Raw genomic sequence first — 27,092 nt, 5'->3', positions numbered from 1 at the left:
TGTATTGAGACTCTATCTTGTAAGGAGTGTCTATGTAAAGTTCATAACATACATTGTAGTTCATCAGCATCTGTTGACAGAAGAGCGATGTCGTCTGCACACGTTGGAAAACCCATGTAAATGTTGCCTATTCTGAAACCTAGTCTTGATGTCTGTAATTCCATTAATAATTTGTTGTTATAAATTTTATATAGCAGTGGCGAAAAAATTTCGCCTTGTCTCACTCCCTGTAGTATTTTAAAGTCGTCACTAATTACACCGGCCCATCTTACTTTTGAAGTCATGCCATTATATAGATCTTTTACGATAGTCGAAATCTTAGGGTGCACCCCTGTTTCATACAACTTGTCAAGAACAATTATATGGCTGACAACATCAAACGCCTTCATACTATCAACTGTGATAAGACATAATGGTGTAAGAGGTTAAAGTTTGCTCTCGCATTTTGCTTCTGAAATTATCAATGCTGCTAGTAGCATGGATATACCTTTTGTGAAACCAAACTGAAGCGGACTTTGATCATTTTCAAAGGTTGTTCAATTTTTGGCAGTAATACACATTCAAATAACTTAGTGAATATAGGAGTTACAGTTATACCTCTATAGTTATCCAAAATTGAAGGATCTTTTTATTTCTTAAGAATTGGTGTGAGTATTCCAGACTTTAGTACCTCTGGGAAGACACCATTACATAGTGTTGAGTTAAATATCCTTGTAATAATCGGAACTAAAATGTCTCCTGCTGCTTTCAGTTGTTCAGCCCATATATATCAAATTCGTCTATTGCTTTACCAGCATGTAGGTGATTAATACCATTCTGGATCTCATTCTCAGTAAATGGTTCAAAAGTATCTTTGCTGTTGCTACACAATTCAGAGATAAGTTTATGCCTAATGGTGCAAAGATCAAAATATTTTTCATCATACCCTTTATCCTTAGGGATGGCTAGATCTTCAAAATATTTCATAAAACATCCACGCTGCTTCTCTGGGTCATTTACTTCAGTATTGTCTATTTTCAAACAGGAAGTTTTGACTACTGAGCTTCCCCTATTTCTCCTAATGAGGCGATGTAATAGTTCCGTGGAAGGGTTTTGCATGATTTGATTATACAGATATTTTTTTTTCCATACGAAATTGACGACGGAGTTCCCTTTGAACTTCGAGATTTTTACGCTTCAGTTGACCCTCTGGTTTGCCGTTCTCACACCATTCTCTGTATGTCTTGTGACATGCCTTTATAAGGATTTTTGCTGTAGGAGAGGCCTTCCACTTAGGACCTTTAAGGTGTATAATTTTCCTTGGGGCAGAAACCTTGGTAGCTTTTTGCAAGATTGTCATTAAGAACTCCAGGTTTATTTCAGAATATTCTGCTACATTACAGTTCCCTAATTCAAGTTGAAGGGTATCTCGAAATGTTAAAAGATCGGTTTTATCCCATTGGTATTTCCAGATGGCAGTGGGCTGATGACTTTGTTTCAACTTTGATGCAATGTTAGTGTCCACGACCGCAGTTACGATGTTGTGAGTCGAGAGATTTGTGTCGTGCTTTTCGGGAATAACACAGTCTAGAATCACATCTTCATGTGTTGAGAGTATATAGTCAATCTGAGACGAGCTAACTCCACAATGATGTATAAATGTGGGTTTTTTTGACAATGGCACAAGTAATCTGTGATCCCTGACGAATGCCTGAATACTGACATCATGTTTGTTGCTGACTCTAGAATCCAAGAGTGTTCCGTTGAAGTCTCCTGCTATCACAATTTTATATGTAGCGCTATATTTGTTTAGTATATGGTCTAAAATATCTAGACATTCGCCGTAGTCTACTATTGAGTTTACAGATGTGTTGTTGGTTGGTAGGTACACACATACTACACATATCTTAGGATTAGAGTTAATTAAAATTCCAATTATGCTTTCATTTCCTTCATCTATTTTAGTTACTTTTTCTGTAATTGAAGATGACCAAGCAATCCCCACGCCCCCTTTTCCTCTTGGCAAATTAAAACCGGAGATCTGTTCGTAAGAATCAGAACAAAGCACATAGGACGCTTTATTTTCAAAAAAAAATGTCGAAGTTGTGTGCTTGAAAATCGTGAAGCCAATGTTCCTGATGCATAAAATGTCAAGAGTTTAAAAAGTATGCAAGGCAGAATTGGAGGTTATTCCTTCAATATTGCAAGTAACTAGTTTTAGTCCCGATTTGTAATTATTTCTTCTATCAGTAATAGTTCTGGTGGTTTTTTGGTGGACGGAAGAGCCCCTAAAATGATCAGTATCATTGCCTTGAATCTTAAGAGAGTCATGTGACATTGCACTGTATGGCCTTTTGTGCACCTCTGCTTCAATAGAGATTATCCCCCTTTGACCGTTTTGAAAGTTTGACACTGGTTGTTTTATTCCTGACTTTTGAATCATATCTCTCTGCACAGATTCCTCCCGATCAGGAAGCACCTTGTTTAAAGTTTCAACATTATCTATGAGAATCTTGTGAGAAATAACTCCTATTTGATCTACTTCAATGGTATTCTGTACATGACTACTTGCATTTTTGTCTAAACTTTCTATGTTTTCGCTTCTTTGGTTATCATGTATAATAACTTCAGGTTCGACATCAACAGACTTCTTTTCTGAGCGAATGACTCCAGTTTTAACTATATTACTGGCGTTTGGTATATGAACACTAGTATTGCTATCTAAACTTGTGTTGACTTGATTTACTTGGAAATAATGTAAACGAACTTCTGGTTGTGTGTATTGTCTATGATGTGGGTTCGTAAATTGTTGACCGTGATGTGCAGCATATCTATATGCCTTGCATATTACCTTTTCCAGTGTTTAGTTGTTGACCTGGATGTATTGTGTTGGTCAAGAATGGATTTACTGGATGCATATATATTTGAGCTGGCGGACGTGGCGGAATGTGGTATGCAAGTGAATGCATAGCATATGTCATAGGATGTGGTTGGCAGTAGGATTCCATGTGATATAAATTCTGTTGTTGCTATTGAGCCTGCATTTGCATATACATTTGTGATTGTTGCAATTGTAGTATTTGCATACTCTGTGATATATGTGATTCCATTGATCTCATCCTTTGTTCTAAGAGTTTAATTTCTATGTTCATATACTGACTTGATGGAGATTCAGAGGAAGGGTCAGATGAAAAGTGTTCTCTAGGAAGTGTATCGTTGAATATCACTTTTTGTTGGTTTGAATGTTGCGATTTTGATACAATTCTAGCGTTGATCGTAATGTTCCAATGTCACCTTCTAATTGACCTATTTATGACTTTTGTAATGAGTTGTCACGATTTGGTTTGGAATTTTGTCTAATCGGTTGCTTCTTTTGTTTAGATCTAGCACCTGCTTCCTCTGGCAGGTTTTGATTAGATGAATCTTTTCTAAAGTTATTTAATGGACATGTTTGCTTGTTTGGGCTAGGACCCATGTTTATATTATCTGAACTTTCAATAGTTGTTGAATTGGGTGTTGTCATATCTGGAAGTGATCTGTTTCTATTTACCACATCAGGTTGAGGACTTTCAGACAGTGTAGCATCTATATGCCCTTGTTCATTCAAGGAATTATCAGTAGGTTGCTTTGGAGTGTAGAGTAAATTATCAGAGCATACTGGGCAAATGTATTCCATGTCATACCAGGTGTAGTGCAGGTGTTTGTCCTATCGGATGGAGTCATCGAAAGCGACTCTCGCACACTATCAACTATACATGGTTTGTTTATCTGATTATTATTTAAGGTATGACGAAGCTGTTGTCTTATTTTTTTTCTTTCAGAATGTCAATGTGGTTTTGTTGTTCTTTTGGCTGTGGAGTACATGTATGATCGATGGTGTCAAAAATACCCTTATTTGTGACAAATAATTCCTCATAACGCATGGATAATTTTGAACATAGGTCTGTATATATATCTGATACAAATAAGTCTACACGGTAACCATTGATTACTACTCTGGATGATGTGTGGTATAGGTTTATGACAAATTTTAATGTTCTGCCAATAGAGCCATATCTTAATTCATTGTATACTTTCACACAGGTATCTATTTTTGCATTTTGGCAGTCTAATCCCTCTGTTGTTTTGGGACTAAATGTATTACTATTTACCAAATTCTGTTGACGTAATGTTTTAAAAAGTTCATATGCTGAGGTAGTAAACTCAATAACCAAGTTTAGTGGCTTTCCTTTCCGACAATATTTGTTCTGTATTACAACTATCCTTTTTTTTCTATAAGGCCTTTTGTCGGTTTAGATTAGAGGACCTCAGTGAATGAGTTGCATGATGTAAGTTTAAAGAGCTTGCAGATGAACATTTCCTTATATTCCTTTTTTCATTCTCCATCTTGTTACTAGTAGTGTTTACAGTGATCAATTATCTTTGGATATAATTTAGAGTTTGTGTGATAAACTATAACACAATGAAGGAGAAAAATGGCAAGAAGTCTAGTTTTCCCGTTTGAATGGTTTTACACTGGTATTTTTTGGGGCCCTTTATAGCTTGCTGTTCGATGTGAGCCAATGCTCCGTGTTGAATGCCGTACCTTGACCTATAATGGTTTACTTTTATAAATTGTTACTTGGATGGAGAGTAGTCTCATTGGCACTCATACCACATCTTCCTACATCTAGTAATTATCTAATTAGATTGGATTTATAAGGTGTCGAACTAAAATTATAACTGGACTCACGTTCGACGGATTTCCTATTTGTAAAGTTTTATTTTCTAAATATACTTAGTTAAGGTCTTTCAATGTTCTGTGCAGTATGAATACCTTTTATTAATTTTACGTTCACTTTGAGAGAAGACGCTTTGAATAAAAATATATAAAGTCTAAAATCTAAAAGTTCGCCATTTTTTTTCTAAAATGGAGGTCTCACTCTCACTTTCGGTGTAAAATTTGTATGGACAAGTAGGACGTGTATTAAATTAAAATGTCAAGAGTTCGGATACAACACTAAAAAATTTGTCACATCAATAAAATTATTCTAAAATTGGTGCATGTGGTGTGAATATCAACAGTAAAACTATAAAATTGGTGCTCGATAAAACTTCGTATTCTTGCTCATAGTTTTGTCCTTTGTAAAGTATACCACTCTTTTTCAATTATTGCAAGCACTTTCACTTAACATAAACATATAACCATCCTAGATGATACTGTGTATAAATTTATGTTAAATTGTTCCCAACAGAGAATAACTACTTTTGCCGTTGCATCAAATGGGAGAACATTTTTTTTCAGAAGGGTTTAAAATAGTATTGTAAATTATTCGAAAAAAAGAAAGAAAAAGAACAAGATAGCGATGGAGAAAATGCAGACATTAGTGTAAAGGAAGCGAATACAATTAGCAATTGTATGAATTATATGGATTTTAGAAATTTCAATATCAATTAGGGGGGCCTCGGTGGCTACTACTGTAATCACTGGCCAGTCAACACTGAGGTTGTGAGTTCGCACCCCGCTCGTGCGGGTGCACTCGACTCCAATCTTAAATGACTAGGATTGTCAGTTTTCCTATCGAAGGTCGGTGGTTTTCTCCGTGCACTCCGGCTTCCTCCACCAATAAAAACTGGCCGCCACGAAATAGCCCAAATGTGGCGCTTAAAAGTGGCGTTAAAACACCAACAATCAATCAATCAATCAATCAATATCAAATACATTAGCGGTGTAAATGTAAAGTAAAGTTGCATATAGTGCCAAAAATATAAACAACTATAAGAAGATCCCAGGCCAATATCTGTGAATCAAATGAATACATTGGCAAAAAAAAAAACCCACAAAATGGCTGTTTATAAAAAAAAATAATTAATAACATCGAAAGGGTCGGGTGTTGGTGGTTGGCATAATCTGTTGTATTATCAAAAATATTATAACAGATTGTTCATCCAACCGAAGTAACAACACTTGGTTAGTTCATTCTAAGGATCATTTCTGAATAAGTTGTTTATATTTGTCTTCATCTGCTCTTAAAAGAAAAGACCAGAAATATGCATTTGCATAAACTGTGACCTACGATTGTAACTTTTTGTTTGGCATCATCGTAAAATTGAGACATGGTTCTTACATTTTACTTCATGTTTCAATCAAAAGATTTAACACATATGTTCAGTGTTTAAATTTGTTCAGCCGTTTAAAAAAGTTCCTTAAGTTCAGCAACACAGAAATTTGAAATGGCCACGACGGTACGCTTTGACGAGTCCGTTTTAAAGTAATAACATTCGGAAAAGATCAAGTGAAGCAATTTTTTGCAACATTGATTTCATTTGGCTGGTGGTTTTCAATGATATCAAAATGTAACAAAATCCGTGTCTACAGCCGAGTGACCTTATGAAAAATAACACCAAATACACATAATAATACAAGAAGTTTACACATGGCTACATGACAGCCTAGATTTGCTTTGGCTATGGAATGTTTTTTACCAAGAAAGAATTTCAAAAACAAATAATGTTAATTATGCAAATTTTACAAAAGTGCGGCATTCTTTTTCATTTGGTCCATGTACTTATTACTTGGTTTAATACACATGTACAAAATAATATCTTTTTTTTCATTTTTTCTTACACACAACATGTAGTACTAAAAACATAAAAAAGCTGTGACTTGTATTTAACACCTCAATATATATTTTCTCGTAAAATAAGTATAGAAAAAATGCATTTACACAGACTGATCTTTTTACATCATCATATTTAAAAACCATGAAAATAAAATACGCTGTAACTGAAAGATTACTAATGAAAAGTAGATATGAAATAAAGTAATGAACTTACTTTGCTCATTGTTGAAGGCCGTACGGTGACCTATAGTTGTTAATTTCTGTATCATTTGGTCTCTTGTGGAGAGTTGTCTCATTGGCAATCATACCACATCTTCTTTTTTTATATTTACAGTATAGCAGTTTTATTGACTTAATGTTTGATCCGTTGACTCCATTTTTGATTTTCTTTGATTTTTTAGATTTTTTCTTCATCTGTTTTTTATTATCTGATATACAAAAAAAGTAATGTTAAGATTGACATTGCAAAAATAAATATTGATAAAAAAAAACCGACAAAATGCTTTCAGCAAGATTTATATAATAGCATGAGTGCATGTTTTTACTTTAATAATTTTAATCATTTTGTTATATACACTTGTTTGACAGAAACATAAATAATCAAATTATACTTTAAACGGCAGAGGGGTTTTAGGCGTAAAGTAAATAGGAAAATATTGAATATAATACTTTAAGTCGGAGAATATTCAATTCAATTATTTATATCATGCTGAATTCATGAATATAACGTTCTGGTGTTTATTTCAAATAAATTATAATGATTTGCGTCATTGTTCTTTTCATATGGGAAAGATAACCATATTTGAGTGCTCTTTCGGTGGTATAACAATGTCATGACAATGCCATAACGGTTATAGCTGTCCGAACTGTTTTGACTTTTCCCTATTATAATTTAAACAAAAAGTAATTTGAAGCATACTCGATGATAAGACACATCATTGTAACGTTTAGTGTACGTGTTTTTCATAAGACTAGCCAGCATTCCGATTGGAAACAACTTTCGTCTTTTCGTAGACTTCATACTTGGACCTGGACCTCTCAAGAATCAAAACATGCTTAACAATGCTCCAAGTTACAATCTGCTTTGTAGATGACGTTTCGTCGCTGACTAACTTTCAGTTCTTAGCTTTTCGCAACCTGCCCTTTAACTTGATATAATAAATACCACATCATATCTTGATTTATCTCTGAACAATAACTATTAGGGTTCACTAAGAACCTAAATCAATGACAACGGTTTAACAAAAAAGTCAGAACCAACGTTGTTTTCCCTGCATGTGGATCACATACTTCTCAATTGAAATGCGAATTTAGGGTTTGAGTAAACTTACCTTGTATACACATTTTGATTTTATCAAACTTCGTAATGCATTCACTACACAGAATTTCTTCAAGTTGACGAGCTCGATTTATTTCTTCTTTTTCGTAGTTTTTGATTTGAGTTAAGTTATTTGATTTCTGAAATTATATGTACCTGGTATTATATTGGTAAATTATTCTAAATCGTCCTCGAAAACTTATCTATCTTACCTTTGAAATAGCATGGCAAGGGTAAAATTGCTAACGGCTGTCCGTCCGTTGATATGTATCAGATTTCGGTAACACTGTTCTCAGATAGCAGAGTAAAGAGTTTTTCCTATGTGATAGAAGCCTTTATCCGATTATTCCAAACTACTGTGTATTTTCAACAGTGTATGTGACACATTGTTTAGTTTGTTTTTCGATTCTCTACTTCCTTTTTGCCGAAAACGTAAATCTTTAGCGATTGTACATGAGTTGCAATAGATCAAACAGTACATATTTGAAGGTATATTATGACCTACCGCTTTGAATTGGGTCAATGTCATGTCTCATACATATTAAAAATACAGATACATGTCCAAAGGTAATATAAAAAGATAATTACATGTAAGATATGTTTTAAGATGGTGTCTGATTGTTGGTTTATGTATGTATGTAAACACCATATCTTCCTCTACTCATAACGACTACAATATGTTTTAATTACATAGCTCTAAATCTTAATAGGATTTGCAAAAACCACTTTGCATGAGAATTATGAGGGAAGGAAAATATGTTAACATATTATTTGTAGTGTTGTTCTTGCGTTGCGATTATCAGAAAAAAATTATACCATTTTAAAACAAAGCATCTGTGATTTAAAAAAATTAGCACAATATCAAGGGGGATTAAAATCAATAAGCTGAAAACACCCAGACAACACCATGGCCAATAGAGAAGGAAGCAACAGAAAATAAAAACACGAGCCAAAAAATAAACGGGGAGGATCAATATACATTGCATCATAATTATTTCCAAAGTAAAAGAGTTTTTAAACAAAAACATGTAAACAGATGTGACAAATATGGCTTATGTTATCTATTTATTTTACAAAGGGGTAGAACAAGCTTAGTTTTTTGAATGATATGTTTCAAGAACAATTTAAACGTAACATTATTGAAGTGATGTAGATTGTCAAATTGTCATATGTGGTTCAGAAAATTGGTACTGTTATTGATGTGCTATAAAAGGCATTTATGTATCTATAAAATCATTTTATATGAGCGATGCTTACAGAACCAATCGTCATTCCAAATTAACACCTATATTTAGTCACCTTTTTTCGCCTACCTTTATGTAGATTATTGGCAATTGCAGCTATGTCAGGATGTAAGGAAAGTGTACCTACGTACTAACTAATACATGTTATACAGCGAAACTGCGTGTGTATGAATCTAGTTGTCCAGGAATCGCTGAATTAACGGGTTCATAGCCAAGACATTTTGATCCCCTGTGAGGACACACTTGATAAATAGAACATATTTTGATAGTAGGTTCTTTTGTTATAGCAGACTAACGACTGAAGTCTAATAATTGTGTGCAATATCATTCTTCGCGAAAATAAATGTTGACCTTGATTTGGAATTATTTCTCCAGTGACTATGTCACTACAGATTATTTACAATTTATAAATATATATTGGTTGATCTTTTGAATACTTGAACACTACAAACCTTGCACCTGTTGTTAATGTCAAATACTATCATCAATGCATTCAAAATAAAACCTTTACTCCTGTCATACATTCCTAAGTTGACAAAAATTAGAACATTGAACACTACAAACCTTGCACCTGTTGTTAATGTCAAATACTATCATCAATGCATTCAAAATAAAACCTTTACTCCTGTCATACATTCCTAAGTTGACAAAAATTAGAACACCGAGTAAAGTTTGCTAACATGCAATTTATGCCATTACGAACTATCGGAAATCCACGTAATGTCACTATGATTACTAACATCGAAACAAAATACATGCATCAAAAGCTAAAAAAAACAGACCCGTGTACATTTAAGAAAACATATTGACAAACTCTTTATACTCCTTTGTTACATGTGGAAAAGTTTAATAAAATTGTAATTATCAAACGGTGAGAAGCTACGATTAAAACATAAAATACTTAACGCATTCAGGCATCATTGGCACTCATACCACATCTTCTTATTTCTATGTTACTTATTACCTCACTTGCGCTTGAGGTAATTCACCAAAACAATCGTGTGCCAAATCAAACGTATCGTAATATTGTACAACATACCATATTTATCGTTTCGTCTTCAGTTTGAAAAACAGCCTCTCCATTTGAAGGCTTTGCTAAAAAGTATAATGTTTCAAATATTTATTGAAGTGTAGATAATGAACAAATTGCCTAATGTTACAAATGAAATCAATATTAATTTCATAAGGTTTTCAAACATAATATTTTGTAATTGTGAACTTCGTTTATTAAACATATGTGCTGTATGTATGCATTTAAAAAAATGATAAGAAAATGCTGTCTATATGCGTTTATGTGATTTTTTGTAGGAAATATTTGTCAAGCGGCAACACATTTTCTAGACAATTGCAAATAGGGTGAAAAAGGGCGATCTGATATAAAGGATAGATATATTACATGTAAAATCATGCTGTGATTCTGCTATTGTTTTTCATGCAGATAGCTATACAATATCCCCTCAGTAAACAAACAATGTGTTCAAATTTTACAAATAAAAATTATCGAACTTAATAAAATCTTACTTAATCAAACAGTAACAGTCATCGATGTCCTCTAGGACCTCAATATGATATTATCATATGGAAATCTTCACACGAAAAGTAATGATAAACGGGACTCTTTATTCTCCCCTAATATTAATTAGTAAGAACAATATATTTTTACTAATTAAAAACGGTTTACACAGGGCTAAATATATCATAAGTTGGTGAAAATGTTTACTAACTCACAAATATTACAGGGTTATTGAATGAATATTGGTAAATATTGTCCCTAGTACATTTTGGTATTGCAAGTAGACTTTATATTCTACGAAATTTATTATTAATATTCATGCAATATATTTTTTTAAAGTTTTAATGTAGACAAAGTCCTCAATAACAGTAAAAAATCAATAACAAAAGACAATTAATACAAAAATCCATATACTAAAGAATTCAAAATCGTTGCACTTGCGCATTACCCTGTTTCTGTTCTGGTGACGGCGGCGGCCACGTTGTAAATCATACAATTTCCTGCAAATTTGTGTTTCTGATTACCAAAACGAATAATAACAATGATATGAAGACAAGTATTTTGAATTTATTCTGTGTGTGATCGTAATAAGTTGAGTCTAGTGCTTTTTGAACTAAATATTTTATAGCAAACACAATGATTTCCCTTGGAAATGTCACCAATTAGACAGATTTTTTATCTTATATACAAAGATACACGAAGATTAATAATGGTCGATTTGGTAAACATGTATATATTCTTCATTTGTAATAGTAAAAATATTCAAAAACATTGTACTTTTAAATAGTTTTGATTTTGCAAAAATCGGTATTGAAATAGTTTATGCGGACCTCTTCACAGGTCACACTTGCCTCATATAAGCAAAGCTTGAAAACTTTAAAACATTTTTTTTTACTGATGACGTCACTAGTGTGAATTACTATCTGCACTAATACTAGTGCAAATTGATATAATATAGCCATTTGCACGCTAACTTTTGATTACTTTCTGAAATTTTATGAAATATGTTGTTGCTAGACAATAGCAAGATTTATTGTGGATGAATCATTAACCCTGCATGATTTTTCATTTTACGGTATATCTTTAATACAGCATACAGCTTACAAACTCCAAACATGTCCTTTTGGCTAAGTAAATTTAACGAAAAAGAATGTAATTTTACTATTGTTGTTCAACCACTTTTAGTGTTTTCGGGATACGCAAGTACGGATTTGTAAAGTGTAGCATGCTACACGATCATATCTTTCTGTAATTAGATATAAGAAGATGTGGTATGATTGCCAATGAGACAACTCTCCATCCAAGTCAAAAAATTTATAGAAGTAAACCAATATAGGTCAAAGTATGGTCTTAAACACGGAGCCTTGGCTCACACCGAACAGCAAGCTATAAAGGGCCCCAAAAATTACTAGTGTAAAACCATTCAAACGGGGAAACCAACGGTCTAATCTATATAAAAAACGAGAAACACTTATGAACCACACCAACAAACGACAACTACTGAACATCAGATTCCTGACTTAGGACAGGTGCAAATAATTGCAGCGGGTTTAAACGTTTTAATGGTACCAAACCTTCGCCCTTATCTGAAACAACAGTGTAACATCACAACATCGAAAGACACACTATAAAATATCAATTGAAATGGCTTAACTCAATCAAAAGACATATTAACACCAGTGAACATAACTGAACAAATAAATTTGATCTATGATACAATGTAAATACAAAATAAATAAATTAAGGGAAGAATAATTAAAGTAACATGTTATACCGCTGTGAAATGTTAAACAATTTAAGAAAAACAATATGCTTGAACAAAAATATCAGCCATTTGCAATTACTTTAAACACAAGTAAATGGAAATAATTGTGTTGTTTGGTATACGTGTACCCATCAAATGGAGAAAGGAAATATTTTTTGAAAACAATTTTGATGTTCATAGTACGAAGAAGTGAAAATTTATAGTAATACCAAACACTTATCAAAGCTGGTATATAGACCAGATATAACCCTGAATAAGTCAACATTAAATAACAAAAAAAGCATTACAATTAGTATCAAAAGGTCAAATAAACAAGCAAGTACGATTTGAGAGTACTTGCAGTTACTGACAGCTAGTTAAAAGCCAAAAACAATTAATAAAGTCAACTAAAACACATCCCAGGGATTTAGTATTTTAACGTCATGGACAGTCAAAGAAGACATGACTTGTGCAATGCCAAAAAATAAATGTATCGACAGGCAGTAGGATAGTTAAGATTTAACCGTAATATGTACAACACAATGTCATATCAGCAGGGCAATAGGGTTAGCTTTTATTCCATTACTGGGAGTATTCTTATGGTATATTATGTTTATTATGTTTTGTATGTGCTTGTCGTTTTTTGTTTTCTTTTACACGATTTTTGTAAAGCTTCATACTTTCCCTCTGTGTCCATTGGTATGTATCTATTCTTTGATGATCCACTGATAGAAGGTGTATACCTATAACACTAGGTGAACCTCGCCACATATTCATTTGCCTGTCCCGAGTCAGGAAGTTTTTCAGTGGTTGTTTTATGTCATAGCTTAATGTTTTCATAACTAGGAGAACGTAATGTTGTCGGCGGATTTTTCATGTTCATGGTTTCTGTTTGATTACTTTTATGATATTTTCTTTGTTCGGGAAATATAAAGCCTGACATGATGTATAAACAATTGTCTATTTTCAAAATCATTGTTTTACTTCTAGAAGTGTTTTGATTAATTTAGTTTTAAGGTTGCTGTCTAACTGATGTACATGTAATCCCAAGATCATTTTTGTATTGATGATTTTATTTGAACCTATATATGTATATATATATATATATATATATATATATCATAGGTTTAAACGTTGTTTTCAATTTAGACTTGTTCATATATATATATATATACCTTTGCTTGGAATGTTTGCACCTACTTTATTATCGTCTGCCTTTCCTGCAAAGTCAAACTAGCTTATAAATTTCAACTACAAACTTAATCATACAATATCATAATCACTCTGCTCATAGACTACAGGGGATGTCATCTTTCAAATGTTGAATACGGGTATTTATATTACAACAGTCATGATACAAGTCTATTTTTTTTTCGATTATATGTTCCTAGATATTATGTATCAAAATTCACCTAACATGTTGGTATATGTTTATTGTGTTCGATAACTATATCATATAATAGGGGCCTCGGTGGCCGAGTGGTCTAAGTAATCCAACTACTGTACCACAAGAATGTCAACCCTATAGTTGTGAGTTCAAATCCCGCACGTGGCAGGTGAGCACGACTCCAATCTTAACTGACTAGGATTGTCAGTTTTCCTACCGAAGGTTGGTTGTTCTCTCTGGGCACTCTGGCTCCCTCTAACAATGAAAACTGACCACCACGAAATAGTACAATAGTGCTGAACGTGGCGTTAAACACCAATCATTCATTCAATCAATCAATCTATATATCATAATATGAGGGAAAGTGATTAGTCCGTAAATATGTTTTCGAAATAGTGTCCGTAAAAACATCATGAATTTACTTCATTTTTTAGTTCTGAAGCGTGAAGAAATGTAACGTTATTTGAGGATTTAACGCGTTTTGTATTGATGATTTTATTTGATGTTTAATGTTGTGTTTTTTGTTGTGTCGTTGTTCTCCTCTTATATTTGATGCGTTTCCCTCAGTTTTAGTTTGTAACCCGGATTTGTTTTTATCTCTATCGATTTATGAGTTTCGAACAGCGGTATACTACTGTTGCCTTTATTTATTCCCCAGGATATAATGTATGATGTATATTTAGACGTTTTTGTAGACTGTAAATGAGGCATTCTAATGCAATTACTTTGTACCAATGGTTCTGATTGGATGACAATAAGCGTAAAATTCTCTATCTCCCTGTCTGAAACTAAGGAAGCCGACATTTTGAATACCGGAATGTATTGACATGTAATTTCTCCAATAGTAAGCAAAAAACTTACATTTTGCACCTAAAAATCTTCTTTTTATCAAATTTTATTACATTCTGAAGCGGACAAGAAGCCAGGGTGTTTACATTTGATCCCGGAAGCATACCTATGACGTCACCTAGTTTAGGCGCCAACGAAGATAACATCATTTCGCGGAATTTTCGTTTAGTGAGAATTTTACATGGAAATAATGACTAAAATTGAATGACTTGTTTATTTTGCATTAGAACCGAGATAACTGTATTGTATTTGAAGCATTGCAGACGTCCATCGGTAGTTTTACTGTCGCAAATATCCGTTCACCTGTCTCCGCTATACGTCGCCAGGTAAACTAAATTTGCGACAGTAAAACTAGCGATGGACGTCCTCAAAGCTTCAAATACAATACAGTTATCTCTAAAATGTTGAACACTTTTACAAATAACATGAAGGTGAAAAGTACATTGGTTGACAAGAAATCATATTTATAGATTATCGATGGTTTTGCAAACGAGAGGGTGTTTCTCATCTACAATCTCATCGAAAGAGATGACATATGGCCGAAAAACATCCTCCAGTTTAAAAGACATTGACAATCTGTTTATCGCTATTTTGCTTATGACGTCGTTGATGTTTACATTGACAACGGCACGTGCGCCCTTAGTTTCTGACAATATTTTTTTATCTCAAGCGAGTAGCGTGATATGAAAAATTATCACAAAAAAAATCAAAACAAAAATACGCAAAATAGCGATAATATAAACATACTGCTCTTGGATGAAGGGAGTACATTAACGCACGAGGGAAAAAATGATCACCCAAGACGGAATTTTTTCACCGAGTGTGTTAATCACCCTAACACCTTCATCCAAGGTCAGTATGTTTTTTTATTATACTGAATGCCTTATGATTCAAGTATGCACTATGTTATTAGAAGGACAATTGTAAAAAGATAAGTCATAAGTTAAGATAGTGTACTAATAAAAACAACAAAACGACAGAAATGATATAGCAATAAGAATGTTAGTGAAAATTAACAAATGCCGCGTGTCCAATGAAATGAATGGATAATATAAGAAATTTGCATAAAGTATAACAAATATTATTATCAGTGATATCCAATGTTTTTTACAGCAAAACATTTATAACCCCAACATTCAATCAATTTCAATCGTTAGAGGTATTTACTTATTCCTACTTTTTAAAATTTAAAACGTTTTAACTTACTTTTGTGTCGTTCAAAGCACCATTTGCACAATATGGCTAGGAAAACTAGTGCAATGAGTACGAGAATACTGATCGCAACTACGAAAAGAATTTTATAGCGGTCTACACCTGAAACGAAAAAAAATATGTAATATATTGCTTAAACAAAGCATGCATCAAAGAGTTATAAATATTGATTGTGGTCTGTTACATCTATATTGTGTGAAATTTCGGTTACCTATAATCTGAAGCAAATATAAATAATAGGAAATAAAAAAAATGTTTATGTTCTTCTTTTTCGGATTTGATTTATAACAATAGGATTTGGTCATCTTCTTTTTAAAACAAATCACTGTGTGACATCGGTATGGTCACTTTGTATGACTTTCTTGTTTGAATATAGGAGTTGCAATGTAAGTACGCATGATATCTTTATCATAATATTTGCATCTTTAGAACGTCCCCCTTTTGTTTATCTTGCTAAGATTTAGCCTGCTCGTTCTTTAATAAATTATTGTCAAATATCATTCTCATCTGGTAATGACTGTCAAACTCCTGATGTAAGTCAACACAAAGGAAGACAAAACCAATACCTCTGCTTGCTGTCGATACAGAAATTACATCAGTATGTTGACTGCTACCAATTATATTCTTCGCACACATCTTTATTACATATACTTTGCCATTTACAAGTCCAGTTATTTGATAAGTTTGAAAACTTTCATCAATGACTCCCTGGTTGTACTCTTGTGTAGTCCAAGAACTTGAACTTTCAATCTGATAATCGAAGACAAACGTTTGGGTGTATCCTCCATTATTTCCTGGTAACCATTGGAGGTATATTGTGTCCACTGTTGTCTTTGTGACTTTCAAATGTTTCGGTTTGTCCGGATGACCTATCAAAATAAAATGACAACTAACAGTGATGTTTAAACTATACTGTTATTAAATAAATAACCTCTTAGATCATTAGACAACCTTAGTGGTCTCGTGGTAGCATTATCGCTCAAGTTCGGCGGATCATTGGTTCGAACCCCCGCCTGGTCAAATCTAAGACTTTAAAATTGGTATTTGCTGCCTCTCCGCTAAGCACGCAGCATTAGGGATAATGTGTCATGGTATGGTAACACGTCTTCCTGCGGACTGTTACCTTGTGAACGAGCCCTTAAAATCCGTCTCAGCGTATCGGTCTAGTACAAGACGCTAAGCAGCCAGCCATCCATCATAATCATCTTGGATTATTACAAATGAATTAGTATTTTCTTTCTAGGAGGTATTTGGACTATTGATTGAATCTTAAGTTCACTTAATACAAAATGTGGACTTTTGAAGGGTTGACATTTTTTAAGGGATACATCATCAACAGGTGATAACAAATGTACTTAAATTGAGAGAAATGTTTAATTTTAAGTGCAAAATCGAGGTATAAGGATAAATATACAATGCATTAAAAACCGGTAGAACATATGGAAAACAGGTTTATACTGCAGGTCTTGAGGAGAAACCTGTAAAAGGAAGGTAGTGGATTAACCCAGATTTTATTATGCTGTTTTGGTAGAGAAACTATCCACAGGAGGGTGATAGCTCAAACTTGGTTTTATACTTGATTAAATGACGAAACTATCCACATGAGTGTCCTGGATTTAACCAGGTGTTATAACATCAGTTCTCCTGCTTGTCAGTGATTGAAAGTTTGATCAACACAAACTTCAAAATAAAGTCAAACATATATATCATAAATAACAATTGTACTTATTTTAAAGCCTTAATTGATAATCATATAAAACATGAATCACAACTGAAGCCCAATATGTAAAAATACATATACATACTGTATAGAAAAACGGCGCTCAATCATAATGCAACCTTCAAGGTGTGTGAAAGAATATCAGTTTAGCATAGCGAATACTCTTGAACTGTTGAAGTTAACAGAATATACAAAGAGATGAATTATAAAACAAACATCATGAACTCTTGCAGATACACAATTAAACTAATAACGAAATACTAAGGCGTGATTAAATAACCACAACTCTTAAATTTAACAGATTGAAAAGAAATGTAATGTCCTTTATAATGCAAAATATTTCCTTCATTGTTCGTTCATGTATACCTCGTATTTTACGTTTGGCATTCATAATTGATTATAATACATACCAGTATATAGATTTTCCATGGACAGATTGTAATTAATGTGGGTGTAAACTCCTTCCTTATTTCTTTGAAGAAAAAAAAAGAGAGATGTCAATATGTCGAATTATTTTACTGCAAATAATGAATAACTCGTTTTAATGCATTTTTTTTTTTTTATATTTTTTGAAAAACACTGTTGAAGAAGAGCATGCTTATTTTATATACAATTGTACACAATAGTTAATATTAGCAGTAAATGCTATAATATTTTCAGACATCTAGATTTAAATATCACAATAAAATAACCTTCAGTATCACATTTTCTACCTTTTGGGCATCAAATGTTCGTATAAGTCTAAAAGCATACCATGCACCTTTTTCACATTAGGATATTGGATATAGTAAACAGGGATAAGCTTCTCCCTTGAATTGTCTTATGTTCTATTGTTTACTTTCGCATACAAAAATACAATGACTGACACCCCAACATAATTTCTAAAATTCACACAAAATCTCTCATATCTTGGTATATGTTTCCTTTTCATCTTCCTGATTTCATGAGTAACTTTATGTTACATTAACTCATGATATAAATGATTTTTTTCTACATGAACTAAATAAGACAAGCACAAAAAAAACCCCAAAGTCACAAAGAACCGATATCCGAGTATTAGTAGTCACTGAAAACTAGTTCCACTCCAAATTTCAACTAATAATTTAGACATGTTGTCCATACTTTAATATCAATAATTACACCGTCAACGGACTTGGTGTAAAAAGTGAAATAACAAAATTACGGAACTCAAAGGCAAATTGAAAACGGAAAGTCCCTTAACAAATGGCAAAATCAAAAGCCCAAACATATCAAAAAAAGGAAAAAAAAATGCCATATTCCTGACTTGGTACAGACTTTTCTTATGTAAAAATGCTGGATAAAACATGGTTTTATAGCTAGCTACACCTCTCACTTGAATGACAGTCGCATAATATTCCATTATATTGACAACAATGTGTGAGCAAAACAAACAGACATAATAGGTAAAAATGTCAAAAATTGGGGTACAGCAGTCCTCATTGTGTTATAATCTTAATCACTATAAAACAAACAACTTTGTCAACAAACAAAAACAAAATGGCATGTAGACACTCTCTAGACAAAGCACATAAGCAAAAATGAAAGACAAGAATACAAAAAATGACCATGTTTGAACATGTAAAGGCGTCCTATACAGTCTAGGAAAATCATGATATTTTGCAATGTCAAAATATAAGTATCGACAGGGTGTAGGACCAAAAGGTTAAACAATTTGTTATCAACATATGTGTTCATAAATGATAAATTACAATCTAAACGACAAGAAAACTGGAAATCTTTCAAAATGCGTAATTTACAAACAACAGAAAAAAACTTACGTCAGTTGGTGTTCTTGAATATAAGTAAGTGCACGACACTTGATATTGAATTCAGTTTCTGGTAATAAATTTGTTTTGTTGATCCAAGCACAATGAGGATCCTTTACACAGGAATCTATTCGTCGGTACTGCTCACAATTGATCACATTAATCTGTTGTACTTTAGTATCCGTCCCTATGTACACTGAACCTTCCTTTTAAATAAAACGATGTATTGCAAGTTCATCCTTTTTAATGAAACGGTTTATTGCATGTTCATTCCTTAACGATACAATATACAATTAATTGACTAGTTTAAAGCAGACAGTACAGTATATATTATAGATAGTTTTCCATTGACCTAATTTGAGCTAGAGTTTTTTTCCTCTTTTCCATTGCCGCCGTGTTGGAGGGCAACATGCACACATTCCTTCATACATTCATCGACTTCAACTTGTAATACTGACCGCTAGACCTTAAGAAAAGGGGTTTCTGAACAAATTACATTTGTTTAAGTCTTATATAATGACAATGATTTAATTAAGACATTTTGTCAAATTTTATTGTAACGCAAATAAGAAAAAATCTTCAAGTTTGTCCTCCAACATGTCAATCATAGGAAGTAACTCCAACTTAAATTAAGTCATTTAAAAAATATCTATAACATTGACATCAAGCAGTTTGTAAAAGTACATACATTTCCTTCTCAAATTTTAAAAGTAGTATCTAGACTGGGTCAATCTAAAATGTGAAACCTAAAGTTAATGTCTCTTAGAACAAGGGAAGGAAATAATTCTAATCTTTGATAGTGATTTCCAGCTAAGCTTTCAAAATTAACCCTAATCTAACAAAAAAACGATGACAAACACGTGTGCTGTTGAAGGATACTCGGTTCCTGTTACACATATGACATTACTACATGTAGTTAAGTTGCCCATGACAAGTACAAATCTGTGTGACTATTCGCCTTCGGTGATGTAATGAAAAAGGAAATGAATACGGAATTTGAGCTACATATGTACGATTATCGTCGTCTTTTCCTGCTAGCTCTAACACTCTTTCTAAAAGGAAACTATAAAATCAATTTAAGCATCGAAGAGGTACAGTTCTTAAAATGGATCTTTGTCCCTCACATTTCATCAATTAATGACTGTAATGTTTTTACTTACATTTCGCATATTTAAAGGATTTATTAGGAAGCGTTTTCTGTATAACTTTGTTATTTATTAACGTCAATTTGAAAGTGAATTGTTTTAAAGATGCATCTAAATTTGGAATAATCGTACATTTTACTGTAGTCTTAAAGTAAAAAGTATTATCGGGTGAATGTTTATTTTCCTTGTGGTGAAAATTATCGGGATAACGCTGTAGCAACATTAATTTTGTGTACATGTACATCGGGCATTACATTGTACATGTACAAGGCTGTTAAAGCTATTCACACTGGCATTATATTATGCAACTAAAAATTTAAAAGCAGTAATTTTTATATGATTTGAATATCTTCACAAACTTGTGATTGGTCTGTTACTTATTTTTGTCCTTTAGATTTATAAGCTCTTCATGTTTTCAATAATTTTTGGATTTTCAAATATTTTGGTACCGTTAATATTATTACAATTTTTTTTCGAGAGATATACACTTCGACATACCATTTTGCCAAAACTAATTTTGTAACCTACCTAAACCTTAGGTACATTTCACATATCCAGAAATCAACGCCACTTTGCTTATTTGAATATTATACTAAAGAAATCGGATACGGGTCACGGAAATTATAGTGAAATGATAGGGAATTTTGAAAAAAAATGTCTGTTTTAACTTTAATTTAAGTGATAGACAGGTTGCGGGGACAGAAAATAAATATACACAACAACATACACCATTTAAACGAAACATAATGACTGTCGTTGCAAAAATCAAGGTTCCTGAGCTATTTTAAAAATCGAAGCGAGAGGCTTTTAACATTGCAGTATAAAATACAGGCTAAAATGGCTGAAACGTCTAATTTGCAAACTTCGTGTTGAAAATTGGCTAACAAGGTCATTACAAAAACAGGTTGCGATGGTGAAACTTGAAACTTGAATGTCCTAAGACGAAGCAAGTCCAAACCTTGTATGTGTAGTCGTTGAACTCTAGGTTCCCACGTAAAGTTAAGATGCCCCTATTTCAAGAAGAATAAACTCACGAAAACACGAAAAATTCACTAAATTCGCGTTCATTGTTTTGATTTTGACCGCCTGACAACTTTACGGAAATATCAGAGTGATTATAAACAAGGTCTCTGTGACGGGCAACTTATAATATCCGTGTTTTAAAGATTTTAATGATATCAAGCCAGTCCAGTTCAAACTATTATCACGTGGTACAATTCTTATTTACATATTATGAATATTAATTAGCAAAAGTACTACTAATTTCTGGCTATGACTTATATATATTCTTGCGCTATACGCATTGGTGGAATCCTTGGGTTCCAATGAAGTTAAAATGGGAAGACAAATATAACGACTTTTTGGTGTGAGAATTATGTTTTCTATAATCAGTTGATGTAAACACTGGGCCGCTGACTGACAAACTTTCAATAAGAGTTTGAATTAATTTTATGCGTTAATCCACTGAGTTAAAACATCAATAACCCCAAGAAACAGTTTTTCACCAGAGAACATTTTACATACAGGTATGAGATAATAGATATGGTTATTCTCTAGTGTTTTTGGCTATTGATCATATTTGTAGTAAAGTTAGAATTACATGTAAGAAACACAGTCATTAAGTATCAGAAGTATTTAAAATATATTATTCTACTAATCAAAGTGGAGTGACAAATCAGGAAAAAGTCGCTTATTTAAAGAGTTTAATGGACCGAAATACCTCACGGCCGAAAATCAACATGAAGATAGAATAAACATTATACTTTCATTTTAGCCCTGTCGTAGAGTTTTCCCACGGTGCCGTTTTTTGTAAAATTGCGATAAAGTGTGACTTTTCGATTTTTTCTTTTTCATTTTCAAACACGGGAACGCTTATAATAAATTCCTGAATGAAGATATCATCAAAAAGTAGTTATCAGATAAAAGAGTGATGTATCAACTTTTATTTGACATCAAACTTTCATATCATATGAACATATAAATTGAGTGAATTGGACGATTTTCAAATGTATGTAACATTTTTTTCAATCTTACCGTCTGTCAAATAGATATAGGAAGATGTGGTATGAGTGCCAATGAGACAACTCTCCATCCAAGTAACAATTTATAAAAGTAAACCATTATAGGTCAAGGTACGGCCTTCAACAAGGAGCATTGGCTCACACCGAACAGCAAGCTATAAAGGTATATTACATTTCTTATATATATCACCAGTAGTAAATTTTCACAAAAAGTAGTTGAACAACCAATACTCAAGAAGTTTTAATATATAAAAGTTTGATAGAACATACAAATCAACTTTTACAAGCCTTTTTATAATACTCATCACATAGCAGTTTTACTATTCAATTTTCAACTCAATAACTCATGTAACGCTCCCTTTTCCTTTTTCCCCCTGTTTTTCACTGCATTATCTTAATTTTTGTATGTACGAGTATAGATATTAAGCCTTTTTATGTACAAGAATAATACATTTTGATGCATTTTAATTAGGGAAAAAACAATGCGTGTGATGATGAATCTTTCGTTAAAACACGCTCCATGGCATTACCATTAAACTGGTCCAAATGTATATTCTGGAGACAAAAGTCATACAACAAGCTAAGCAATAAAGGCATGTCGAGTCATTTGAGCGTGCCGATATTGTTTTAAATGACGCAAATTATCAGGAAGGCCATCCAGTGGTGAGTTTACTCTTCATAGTATAACTTTAAGGACAAGCCGCTGCATCATTCAGCAATCATTGTAAACTACTTGATGAATTAAAAATAACTTGCTTCTGATGCTTCAAATCAGTCTATATATACTATTCCACAGCTTAACAATGTATTTATTCCAACCTCTCTGATAAATATTTTGCCTGGTTAGTAGATGACAATTATTTTCATATGGATAATGATTAAAATGCACTCTCCTGTGATACTGTACGGAAATGTATACCTTTAGCCGAGTGTGTGATATCCCTATACTAAAAACCAGTACATCCCTGATCAGAGATGGTATGGGTATTGTACAAAATCTTTTTGTAAAGAGGTACAACAGTTATTGAGATTTGGCCAAGGTGGCCTTTAAAACCATAATAGCTTATCTTGAAAACTTCGGGTGTGTCATGGACGTGTTTGGTAGATATAATGTGGAACATTCTACAAAATCAGCAGAACGCATAAGGAGGTCTATTTCAAATTTCAAATGGTGGTAGATCTAATGTTCTTCAAGTCATTGAATGCAGATCAACTAGAGATTGTAAGAAATTTCTTTGTGCACCTGAACCTGAACACGGGTTGATAAGATTTGCAGGTGACTATGCATTCTTGCACTACAATGATTTTGATTTGCAAGAACATGACGAAATACTGCTAGCGGGATCTTTTCAAAATCTATAGACTGTGAAGCCGTTTCTGGTCGGCTCTGTAATTGACTGAAGAGGCAGATATAAGAATCATTCTGCCGCCTCTGTTTGCCAATGAACAGATGGTAAAAAGTTATTCCAGGGGTTGCATTATATTAAAATCAAGACACTTATATTTTATTTCTAATAAGGGCTTTTCTTCAGATGTCAAACATGGATGAATTGTGGCTTCAGACTGGAAGCGTTGTTTCAACCAAATACGCAAGACGGTTTTCACCTGTTCACGACATATGCAACTTGTTTTCAGTTATTGGACCACTGATGTCTGGCACACCACCAGCTGCTCACGCTCTTATAGAATGCGACACGTCTTCTTAAATCTGTACTTAACTTTCAAACACCTAGACACAAACTTTCATATATATCTTCTTACACTGCAAATCAGAAACCCAGGCATGTATAAAAAATTTGTCAAACTAGCTGGTTCTAAAGTTGACACATCTGTTGCAGTGAAAAGTCAATTCATCCCGGATCAATATGACCTCAGAAGCAATGCTCGATCAGTGCATGGTGATCTGAATAAACTCAAGAGTGAAGTCTGCGCTTTCTTAGTGTGCTTACTTAGTGAGACTACCTCCTTCAGATACATCATTCAGACAGCACATTCTTCGAGCTTCACTCTAAGTGTACGATTGGATGAATGCTTATATCGCCAAACCACCAGCTAAGTCACTTTGGGGAATGGATATTGGGAATAACTTTATAGTTTCAGTAAGCTAGTATGTTGAACCCAATGTCCTATGATTTTTTACAGGACCTTGTTTGACATGTGAAAGCAAAACTATTTGTAGCAAATCTTGCGTATGCTACATACAGAATTTGTCGTGAACCAGCATTTGCTACGATAATTGAACTATTATTCTCAATGCCCAATATTTCCAAGTGTTCTGCTGTTAGTGTCCTCCGACTTGATGTGGTTGGGGAGCTCTCTCTTTCTCACGCGGTTGGTGCGCTTTTAAACCAACTGGAGATATTTTTGTATCGATTTTGTATCGAATATTTGTATCGGAAGTATTACATACCTTGACAATCACATATTTTTTTCTTAGTATTCCGTTACCTTTTCAAATGGACGTGCATATTGATGTTTAGTGTTAGTGCATTATATACCTAGACAGTTTCTTTTGTAGCGTAGTTTCTCTGTGAATCGTGTTTGTTTGTATTTCACATATATATCGGGTTTTCAAATCGGTTTTAGTCAAGTTTGCTATATATGCCATTGTTTGTCTTGTTTTATAAAAAAGGGGGACCGTCACACAAGTTCTCAATATGCTTTTGCTCTTGTACTGATTGACCTATTAACATAAAAAAAAACTTCATATACTATAGTGTTCATGCTGACATTTATGCATGAGGACTATTTTTTATAGTTTCAACATTCTTTTGGGTTTAAATAATCAATAATGAATTTCATTATTTTTTCATTAAATCATGTACCGGGTGTTAACTTTGCAGTACTCATTTCTCCTCTGTTCTTTATGGTATTTTAACAAAACTTCCCCAAAAATATCTTTACATGTTTTCATATATTATTGCATAGCTAAATATTAAATATGAATATTTTTTGTCGATAATTTCTGTAGATAAAGATATTTTTTCATTTTCTTACATGTTGGAGGCGAGGGGATAAATCACTAATCTATGGCAATCAGGCATAAATATGACTAGCTGAATTTATTGGGCATTTCCAGAGCATGCTTCCACAGAAAAAAATTCTCAGTTATCATGAAAGACTACCGAGAAATTGGCCAAAAAGTCCATAAATTGTGACTTTTAAAATCCACCTTTTTGACCTTTGACCACAGTTTTCAATAATCTGCACCACTTTGGCATTGTACGACATGCCTTAATCAAAGGGTATTATATTTATCTTCACAATAAGACCAAAATAAGACATGAGGTATTTCGGTCCAATAAATTTTCAAATTTACCTTACTTGTCACCGTACTATCATACTTACATGCTGTTTCATGGACCAAATAACATCTTGATCCAGAGAAGCCGAGTATATACCTGAGACATATGTCTTCTTGTCATCCTTATAAAATACTTTATATATCTTTCCAGTATCTATAAAGGTATATGTATATGCTGATAATGCTAAAGTTCTATTCATATTCTAGTAATTAGTTTATATTATCAACGTGTACTTGTCTTGAATGTGAATGGAATTATGCCAATGGTCCTTTTTTAAGCTTGAGCATAAAAAGAGATTTGTCTACGTTAAGATGATAAATTACCTTTTTTTGTCATTTTAAGGCTTGAGCCTAAAAAGAGATTTGTCCATATCAAAATATTAAATGAACTTTTTCGTCATTGATTAACAATTAAGCTACTATGATTGTGTGTATATATCACGGTTAAATTTATTCAAAACTAAATGGATTTTGCATGCAAAATAATGCATGCATTGGAAAATAAAAAAAATATACAAACAATAATTTGGTCTTAGCTTATATATGTATGTAACTACAGTACGGGTGATTTTGGATACATTAAGACAAATACTTCAGGATCATGCATAAAATCTAGATATGCACATTTTCGTTCCTTTCTAGTCTAAATGCTGCATGTATGTTTATGACAACATCGATGATAAAATAGAGTTTTGCCGAAACTAAAATGACATTATTCTATAGAAGAAGGGCCAATAATCCTATGAATTTTTTTCAGAAGGTCAAAATCTAAAAGTTGTCAAATCCTACTGGTTGATTGATTGATTTATTTTTGGTTACTTAACGTCTAGTGGCAAATATTTCATGCATGTTCAGGACAAGAACAAACTGACAATAAAAACAATAGGTAAATCCTGTAATAGGGGTCAACCGGGAAGATGGGATACAACAGAAAAATGAGGGTAAATTGGACAGGGACAGAAATTTTGGCTTGCAACAGGCCATCTACGGACCGCTCAAAGATTTGTTGCAAGGGTACAACGAGGAGACCGTGACACTCTCTCTACACGAGGCATCGGAGTTAAAGTCCCCATTTCGACCCACCGTGGCTGAGTATTTATACATCCCACACAACCAAACGGGGTTTTACTGCCGGTCGGAAGAAGACCAAAGTGACCATATTTCTATATTCAAGTCACACTTGGGGTTACTGGTATTTGAATATTAAGGAGTTTATATCATATATCTAAAAAAAAAAATTAACAAGTTTACATATTTCTATAGAATA

At 33.1% G+C, this 27,092-nt stretch overlaps 1 protein-coding gene across 3 annotated transcripts in view; it reads right to left on the bottom strand.

The window, feature by feature from the left end:
- LOC127734023 (semaphorin-2A-like) overlaps positions 1-27,092 on the bottom strand; it is a 52,192-nt gene that overhangs the window by 3,590 nt on the left and 21,510 nt on the right. Inside the window, exons 13-21 of one of the 3 annotated variants that reach the window (XM_052243571.1) lie at positions 25,870-25,979; positions 19,368-19,561; positions 17,979-18,040; positions 16,415-16,717; positions 15,843-15,950; positions 13,576-13,620; positions 10,183-10,238; positions 7,913-8,039; positions 6,625-7,009 (exon numbers count right to left, since the gene is read on the bottom strand). In XM_052243571.1, the coding sequence (XP_052099531.1) occupies positions 6,801-7,009; positions 7,913-8,039; positions 10,183-10,238; positions 13,576-13,620; positions 15,843-15,950; positions 16,415-16,717; positions 17,979-18,040; positions 19,368-19,561; positions 25,870-25,979 (1,214 nt within the window). In that variant the 3' untranslated portion in view covers positions 6,625-6,800. Of the gene's footprint in view, positions 1-6,623; positions 7,010-7,912; positions 8,040-10,182; positions 10,239-13,575; positions 13,621-15,842; positions 15,951-16,414; positions 16,718-17,978; positions 18,041-19,367; positions 19,562-25,869; positions 25,980-27,092 lie in introns of those variants that run through there. The other 2 variants (XM_052243573.1, XM_052243572.1) reach the window with 2 other exon arrangements.

Source organism: Mytilus californianus, unplaced genomic scaffold (genome assembly GCF_021869535.1).
Source record: "Mytilus californianus isolate M0D057914Y unplaced genomic scaffold, xbMytCali1.0.p SCAF_3, whole genome shotgun sequence".
Classification (NCBI taxonomy): Eukaryota; Metazoa; Mollusca; class Bivalvia; order Mytilida; family Mytilidae; genus Mytilus; species Mytilus californianus.
This window is presented reverse-complemented; position numbering and strand designations above follow the sequence as displayed.